Below are 9,528 nucleotides of genomic sequence, written 5' to 3' on the forward strand. Positions count from 1 at the left end.
ATTGCGTCGTAGTTGCAGACATATCAAATATTATCATAGTTATACAATAACGGTTTCGGACATTATCGTTGAAATGTACATGTACGGGGGAGTTATCTTAGTATGGAGGGAACAAGGTGGGAGACAATGAACCAAAATATTGACAATATTATGTGGGAATGAAAGTGAGAATTCCAAAGGCAATTAATTAGCTGGATGGCACGTATATGGGGTCCAAACCCTTTAGCCTAAAGGGTATCCTATGGACATTGACAGATGGATGCCCATAGAATTTGGCTGCTTTTGCATAACAACTTTTTTGTCTAATCCTGACTTCAATCCTTATATTTTTCACACATTTGAATTTTAGTCTCTCAATTTTTAATGTCGATAAACTAAGTTTTCTACTTTTTTTTTGGTATAACTATCGGTATCCGATCTATTGATCGACTAATCTGAATCGGGTATTGTAGAGGCAAGGGCGAACGTCCCAACCCAGTTTACTCTATTTGCAATTGCCAAAATTTGAACCCTTGAATTTACTTAAGGGATCTAGTGTCTCATCTCACTATATCAACTGGTTGTTGGTAGTTTTCTACTATTTTTAATGCAACAGTAAATGCTTCAATTATTGATTCTAGTATTTTATAACCCTAGATTCAAAATTTTTTATTTGCTTATATAGCCTTTCACACATGTAATATTGGCAAAGTTGTCACATTTTTAATTTAAAAATACCACAATCTATTTTAACAAAAATCCTTTTACGATGTTATCAATCGAATTCAAATACCAGATAAAAAATACATGGACCCGATTGATTAAAACTAGATAGATTAAATTTCAAATGTGTGAAGAGTACAAGGACTATAAGCGTCATTAGACCAAATTATATTTCAATCAATCTTTGCATTTCATGAAAAACAAGAATAGATTGAAGACTCAATGCCTAAGAACTACAATTTTGACCACTTTTTCCCCTTTGGAAATGCAGTGGAACTCTCACAATATGCAGTAGTAATACAATGTCCTAAAGTTGTCTAGTTCTTAATGCCCTCCAATTTTGCTTGGAGAGAAATAGAATGCTTCAGATCTCCAATATGTAAACTATGTGCACCCATCGGGATCCTTCGAATCCCGAATTCATCGACGATGCTAAGGTGCTCGCATGCATGAATGTCGATATGGACTCGTTGTACCGATCCGGCAGTGACGTGAACTCTACGAAAACCTATCAATTGCTTGTCCAGGGACCATTTTACAGTGGAGGGTGGTTCAGAGAAAACGAGCAAAGTGTGAGTTCCGTCCATATCGCCGGTGTTTTCGACGTCGAATTGGAGGGGTAACGATGGTGAGTCACATTTGGCATGTTTCACCCTGATGGCATTGGTTGATAATGTTGTGTAGTTTTTCGTGGCAAAGAGATTGGTGTTAATAAGCACTGGGAGCTCAGTTGGAGCAATGGCTAAAGATTGTTTAAAGTGTGTATAGCTCAGGCCGTGACCGAACGGAAACACGACCGGTCCTTTGTAGAACCGATAGGTTCTTCCGGGATAGCCTCTGGATGGTCGCATTCCCATGTTCGTCATCGGCACTTTAGCTATGTATGATTGCGGATACCATGTCATTGGCAACTTCCCCCCTGTGAAATACCATCGAAACAGCTCGGAAAAAGTTTGAAAACTCGACATCGAACAAGTGAACCAAATTGAATAAATCTTGATCAAGTTACCTGGATTTGTTGTTCCAAATAAAACATCTGCAATTGCTGCTCCTCCAGCTTGACCCGGATAACCAGCCCATAAAATGGCGCTTATTCGACGATTGTTCTTGGCGACCGAGACGTCGATCGGGCCACCTGACATTAAAACCAAAACTGTAGGGCCCCTGGAGGCTCGAGCTACCCTGGAAACCAGCTCTTGCTGGTGTCCTGGCAAGAGCAGCCCTTCCCTGTCCCTAAATTCCGCTTCCACTGATTGGTCGAGCCCCATCACAAGCACTGTTGCATCGGCCTGACGAGCAGCAGCTTCCGCAGCTCCGAACAGATTGTTTGCATTACAACCAACGTTTGAACAGCCTGCCTGATGAATAGTCCTCGCATATCTCGAAATGCCTTGCAAGGGACTCGTGTAACCGCATGCCACTCCTGCATCAGACATGTTTTTATATCCGATAATTGTACTCGAATCCAAGTAATATAGACTAAGAACACGAGCAGTTTACCAGCATAGTTTCCTATCATTGTTTCAGTGACATCGGAATTGGGTCCGATAACAGCAATGGTCCGATGATGCGAAGTGGACAACGGCAAATGTCCGGAGTTCTTTAGCAAAACTATGCCCTGTCTAGCAGCCTCGAGAGCAAGTTGTTTATGAGCTGGCGTGCATACATGTTTCGGACCCAAATGTCCGTACGGTTGAGCCGATGGCTCGCCGTCAAACATGCCGAGCCTCATTTGGACCGTCAAGGTGTTGGCTAGAGCCATGTCAACATCAGCCTCGGCTAACAAGCCCCTCCTTATTGCCTGGTCCGTATAGACTGCCAAAAATGGCCCGCAATCCAAATCCAAACCTGCAAACCGAATATCCGAGACCGTAAAAAATCAAATAACGGGTCGGTTCGGATCGAATCCCGGTATTTTCAAGTTGCGTCTGACCTGCTTTGATGGTAGCTGCAGCAGACTCTTCTGGTGTAGCAGTGAAATGCTGAGTGTCATACATTACACCAACTGAATCACAATCTGATACAATGTACCTAATGGAACCAACACAAAAACAATGAAAAAACATCAGATAACCTTAAATGCCTCAAACAAGGATTTTTCGGATTAAATTGATCGGAACGAACCCATTGAGGTGCCATTCGCCTCGAATCGTGCCCTTGAGTAGGGCCGGATCAGCACAAGTCGGCTTGCCATTCACTTGATTGTAAGAACACATCACACTAGCAACTTTCCCTTCCACCACACAAGCTTTGAATGGCACACCATATGTATCCACCAGGTCTTGCTTACTAACCTGCATAAAGCGTTACAAATGTCGATATTCAAATCTCGATTCGAACTCGAATTCAAGCGTGGGCTTCAAACACCGAACATAATAGGACGATCTCGATTACCCTGGCATTGAAATGGTATCGGTCCACGCCCTTCCAATTATCAAGATCATAAGCCGTGTAGTGTTTGCAGCAGGCAGCGACTTTTAGGCTGTTCCCGACAGCGCTTTGGAGGCCCCGGACATAGCTGGCGGCATATTTACCGGCAAGAACCGGGTCTTCGCCGGGAGTTTCTTGGCCCCGACCCCATCGTGGGTCACGGAATATGTTCACGTTAGGACTCCAATATGTCAAACCAGCCATTCCTCCATTGTACATTGCTCTTGCTTCATCTGAAACCACCTGCAATCATCCCAACAGTACAACATAATAATATTAACGTAAAATTACCATTGTTAATTAATTTAGTTTTGGTCTAACTCTAAATATTCAAGTTTATATTACACAAATCAATTAACACCTAAATCCATTTTTCAAACCGATTCAAAGCAATCCTGAGTAGGAAAAATTATTATTTTGATCTCTTTATTTGAATAGAATGATGAAGAGGTCTATAATATCTAGGAATGAGCATGGGACTTGAATTATTTTTTTAAAAAAATTCATGTTCGGATTGGGTCAGATTTTATCTCAAAAAGTTGGATCGAGTTAAGATTAGGTGGAAGATATAAAATTTTCGGGTCCAACCCGTGTCCATCCCTAATCTTATCTCGAAATATGATTTTATTAAAAATTGTAAAAAATCGTAAATTAAAATGAATCTAAATAATATTTTAAGTTCATAATAGAAATGGGCATGTGAAATAATTAAATCTGATTTCTTAAAAAATATATTTATTAATTATAAAACTTGTATTTATTATATTATATTTTTTAGGTTGAAACTTGGGAAAGCTAAGCAAATTAATTCGTTTGCAAGTTGGCCTCCAAGAATGCTACACCAACTCTTTGAAGTCACTTCCAATCACCCACCGTTATATTAGTTTCTACTTTCTACAATGCTAGTTGCTAGCTAAGCTAATTTTACTATTTTTTTTGTAATTAATAACCATAATGGTTTATTTTCCACCCATTATTTTACTATTTTTTGATGTTATAATTGTTGGTTTTGAAAACTTTTTTCATTAGATTGTAATTTATAGCCAAAATAGATATGAATAAACCTTATCAAATATTGAAATGAAAGCTTACCAATTCAAGAATAATTATTAAATTTCATGATTTCTGGCATTTTTCACGTAACCACTTATATTCAATTTATTGACCGGATAATTTTGATCGAAAACTTTGGAATTGTTGGGATGATTTTCTCAACTTATTATTTTCATTCACAATATTATACTATGAATCATTAATCTTACTTAAGAGATCTAACATCTCATCTTATTCGAACAATCATTAATTAATTATATATGTAATATTTTATTTGTAATGTTAACTATTTAATTTAACTGATATCGTAAATAGGATTAACGTAACAAATACAAAATTGTAATAAATTTTTAAAAGCTTCCTCAAGAGCATAACTTTTTACTTTTCTAAATTAAATATGAATGAGATAAAGTTAATTTTGTGTTGTTTTTATTCTATTTTTATCCAAAGTTATGGGCATACGAGTTAAAGAATTAAACTAACAAAGTGGCAATATGTTCTTTTTTTTCATCTAATAAAATAAACCACTTCCCAGCACGGTCTAAAAAGTAAACATTCAAAACGAATTCGAATTTTATTTAATTAATTTATATTATCTTTATAAATAAATGATATCCGATGATTTTAGATATGTGTAAAATTTTACCTCTCCGATTTGCACCCACAACGATTCGTTGAACGAGGCTGCGGTGGTGATGACCTGAGGGAAGCTAGTGGCACTGGGGAATGAACCGCCGAACTTGGTCCCCGGACCGACATTGGACACCCCGTGGAGAGCCTCGGACCACCACTCGTACCCCTGAATCCCGAGCCTCGGCATGGCTATCGCATTGTTAACCAAAAGCCTGGTCTTCTCTTGCAACGTCAACCTCCCCAACAAGTCCCTAACCCTCACGTGAATCGGCAAATTCGTCTGGCAGAACCGCAAACTCCTCGTGGCCGCATTTCTCGGATCGCATGCAAACGGAGGTCGACGAGACTCCGTCGAAGAAATGGAGAGGAAGGCAAGGAGAAGAAGTTGGAGAAGTGTTAGTCTTTTAGACATCTTTGAAACTTGGAAAGCTTGTTTTGGTGTGTGATGGCTTAAAGCCGTTATATATACAGTGGGAAAGAAACGTTAAAACAATTTTTTTTTATAAAAATAGTATATATATTTATAATTAAATTTTAATAAAAATACTATTTTGTTCATAATATATATTTTATAATTTTTATAATTTTAAAATGTATTTTATTCATGACCGATTTATACGTACCATACGTAATACCAAGACTCTTAAACAGAGCTACTGCGGCTTTAAAGGAAAAAGGAAGTGATTGAAAGGTCTAATTTTGATATTAGTTCCTTTATTATGATTAATTTTAAGACTTCATCTCTATATTTTAATTTAATATAATTTGACCCTCTCTAGTTTTATAACGTTGGTAGTAGTTCAAATTTTGGACACTATCGTTAAGATAATTTCCCCCCGTAAAATAACGATAGATATTTAACTGATAAGTAAATTTATAATTGATTATGCATGATTGATTAATTTTTTATGTGATTTTATATTTATAGTAAGAATCAAATAATCGCTTTAGCAGCTACAACTAATGTCTTTACCAAATTGGATCTACCGATAACACTATAATAGTGAAAGGATCAAATCATATCAAATTAAAGAAGAGGGACTAAGATCATAATTATATAAAATTAGAACTAGTATAATGTTGAAGAAGTTGAAATTATAGTGGGGTCACGGACCAAAGAATCTTTCTTTTTCCGCTATTAGTCACGTTAACCACTCATTAAACAGAAGTGTATGGGTTCTACTTTCTTGCTTATGGTCAATAAAATATAAGGTACTTTATAGTACATGCGTTGGTTCAAGTGGTAAGTAACTTGATATTGTTTAAATAAGATTTTCAGTTCGAGTCCTTACGTATGCAGAAAATCCTTGCTAAGAGATACACCCACTAAAATCAGGTGTGCAATGCGAGTCGATCCGGATTAATCAAGTTAAAACCTTGCAACAAGGAGGTCAACAAAAAATATAAGGTAATTTATAGGAATAATTATCATGGATTAGGGTTTAAATATTTTATAAATTGTATTAAAATCTTGTTAAAATTTGAAGATTTTATTAACTTTGGGAATTCATGTTCGAGTTCGATCACTTGTAAATTATGTGAAAGTTTTTTCATTTAAGTCATTTCATGAATAAAAGAAGGAAGGTACATGGAGAGTGGGAAGAATTTGTGTCTCTCTCAATGATCTAATAGTATTTTAGGTCATTAGTTATTTAAATTTAAGTAAAATTAGAATTTTTATTTTTAAAATTTTTAGATTAAATATATAATGAGTCATTATTTTAAACTTAAATAATTTATTTTTTAAATATTTGATCCTAACTTAGTCCCTATATATATAAATTTTATCTAAATTCATTTATTTTGATCAATATTCTATCACATATAGATTATTTCTAAATTTATTTTAACTCAAATTGAATTATATTCTTATTATTAATTTCCCATGCTCTGTAGGAGTTTGTCTTATATTTTTAGCATAGGGTAAAATAAAGGAAGATGCCTTATGAGAGAGGGAACGCGTCTGAAAGTCTGTAAACATTTTTTTAATTAATTTTTAACTACATTTTCAACCCTTTATAGTATATATTAGAGTAAATTATGCATTTAGTACCTAAATTATCAGTTTTGATCCGTTTTAGTATCTTAACTTTCAAATTTTTTTAAAATCATAACACTTAGTTTTTATTTCGTTTTAGTAGCTCGTCATTAAAAATTAACGGGTGATTTACACATGACACATTTTTATGGATAAATTGCATCATTCATCACTCAACTGTCTTCTCAATCCTATTTTGATCACTAACGCTTATTTTATAATTTAATTACTTAACTTTTAATTTTCTCCTAATTTAATCACTCAAACTTTCAAATTTATTTTTTATTTTTTAGTTATATATTAATAAAATAATAATAAAAATATCATGTCACAAAAATTATTAATAAAACAAATTATAATATTAAAATAGGAGCAATTTGAAAGTTGAGTAGTTGAATTGAAATTTTGGAACTTTAGTACTAAAATAGGAGCGAGTAGTTAAATTAGAGTGATCAAACTAGGAATAATTTGAAAGTTGAGTAGTTAAATTGAAATTTTTGAACTTTAGTACTAGGAGTGAAAGATAGTTGAGTGATGAATGATGTAATTTACCCATAAAAAATGCATTGGCGTTAAGTTTCTAAGAGATATTAAAATGAAACAAAAACTTAACGTTATCAAAATAGATTAAAACTGATAGTTTAGGCACTAATCATAGGTATAGAAGCAGTAAAGTATTAGCTTTTCTAAACTATTTTTTTTATATAAACCGCATATAATTTATCTTAAATTAGATATGAAAATGACATTAGTGTATAATTAAAGATATTTTCTACATTTCGTGTATAAAAAATCTCTGACTTTTACAGAAGGATCTAAAGAAAAATTTCATGCAATTGTATTTGGATTGGTCTAATATATTTAGGGCTTAGAGGGTTTTATTTTCTAGGATAATTAATTTAATTAATGATTTTTTTAAATTATTACTGACACCAAGATATAAGATTGGTCATTTTATTCGAACTCGATGAATTTTGGCTCCACTCAACTCTATAGTATTGATTTTTCTTTTTGAAAGTTCAGATTCAAGTGAATGTTGAGTTTTGTGAAAGATAATGTTGAAGAATCGTGCAAAGATAACGAAAGAACACAAGAATTTTAACGAGGTTCGGCAATGTGCTTACGTCTTCGGTGCCTAGGCGGCGCTAGAAGTTTTATTCAATATCTCATACTGGTATATTTATGAGTCATACCTATCAGATAAGTATAGTCAGGTCGGATTTTAGGAAGGATGGGATGATTTCGAGTTTAAGGTGAAAAATCTTTTATTCAATCGACTTAAAATAATAATATAATTTTCCTCTATATATTTAGGGATAATTGCTATAATACTCCACTTTCTCTAATTTTTTAAAATTAGATCCTTTTAAAAAACATGAATTTTTTTTATACTGGTGTCAAGTTTGATCGGATATAAATTTTTATCTTAAAATTCAAACCGAATTAAATCTACTTAAATTTAAACCAAATCAGATCAAATTTCAAGTAAAATAATATACTTATAGAATCAGATCAGATTGACTATAAACCTAATCCAACCCAATCTATCACCATATCCTAAGAAAATTATAAAATTAAAATTTTTATCACCAATCCATCGATAATTATTTTTTATACATACATACATATAATATAATATAGAAAAATGATAAAATGAAAAAAATATGGGTTATCCCTTGTGGGCCCATAAAATTGGAGAATATATGGTATATAATAAAATCAAATTTAACAATTAATAATAAAGAAAATGGAAGAAGCTTCATTCCAAAAAGGATATCTTATTTATCAAATTACCTGGTGGTTGTGAAAAAGACATGATACCAATTACAGAACCTATACCTACCTCACTCACATGCTCTATGACAGAGTGACTTAAGTTAAATTATGAATTTTGGATAGGGACCAGAGTGAAAATTTTCCAATTAACAAAGGACTGAAAATGATTAAACTGTGGGGGTTTAAATAGGTAACTGTTCCATTTAGCCAGGGAGGCAAGGTTTGTTGTGTCGAATTTAAGACCAAACCCTTTTAGTTTTACATTAATGGATTGTTTTGTTGTTTTCTTTCCATTTAAGGCCATGGTATGGAGCCATAAGGGATGATCCATTCACAATTGAATCTAGGGCAAACTACAAATTTAGTACCTAAATATCATATTTGGTCCGTTTTAGTAACTAAACTTTCAATTTGTTTTTCAAAATTTAAAGTTAAATTTTGAACGGGGAATTAAAATGAAACAAAAACTAAACTTTTGGCATGATATTGGAAAAATTTAAAGTTATGTACTAAAATGAGATAAATCTAATAATTTCAATACTAAATGTATAATTTATCCTTGAATCTAACAAACATGGCTTCCTACCGACATCGTCCATTTAGATTACAAATATAGAAATTTGAATACATATTATACCAATGAAATCAATTTAATATGCATTCGACAAATTATGATTCAACTCAATTTTATAAGATCGAGTTTTGTGAAAGATGAGATCATATTAGATTTAGAGTAAAAAATAACCGACTCGAATAGAAAATAATAATATAATTAAATTTTATATATTTAGGAATAATTAGTATATTACTATTTATATATATATAATTAGATTTTTATATTATTGAATAAAAATATTCATTTTTTATATTCGAGTGAAATTTCAGGTCGAAAAACT

At 33.0% G+C, this 9,528-nt stretch overlaps 1 protein-coding gene across 2 annotated transcripts; it reads right to left on the minus strand.

The window, feature by feature from the left end:
- Positions 1-1,006: 1,006 nt before the first annotated feature.
- On the minus strand, positions 1,007-5,242 carry LOC120192159 (beta-D-xylosidase 1-like). 2 transcript variants are annotated; one of them, XM_039194998.1, is made up of 7 exons: positions 4,832-5,242; positions 3,097-3,375; positions 2,827-2,996; positions 2,636-2,733; positions 2,203-2,550; positions 1,712-2,125; positions 1,007-1,621 (listed from the first exon to the last, which is right to left on the minus strand). In XM_039194998.1, the coding sequence occupies exons 1-7, from the start codon at positions 5,228-5,230 to the stop codon at positions 1,020-1,022; spliced, it is 2,310 nt and encodes a 769-aa protein (XP_039050929.1). In that variant the 5' UTR covers positions 5,231-5,242; the 3' UTR covers positions 1,007-1,019. The 2 variants fall into 2 exon arrangements, with proteins under 2 accessions (XP_039050929.1, XP_039050923.1); XM_039194992.1 differs by having other exon boundaries at positions 1,007-2,125; positions 4,832-5,236.
- Positions 5,243-9,528: the final 4,286 nt, after the last annotated feature.

This window comes from Hibiscus syriacus, unplaced genomic scaffold (assembly GCF_006381635.1).
Source record: "Hibiscus syriacus cultivar Baekdansim isolate YM2019G1 unplaced genomic scaffold, ASM638163v2 tig00004198_pilon, whole genome shotgun sequence".
NCBI classification, from domain to species: domain Eukaryota; kingdom Viridiplantae; phylum Streptophyta; class Magnoliopsida; order Malvales; family Malvaceae; genus Hibiscus; species Hibiscus syriacus.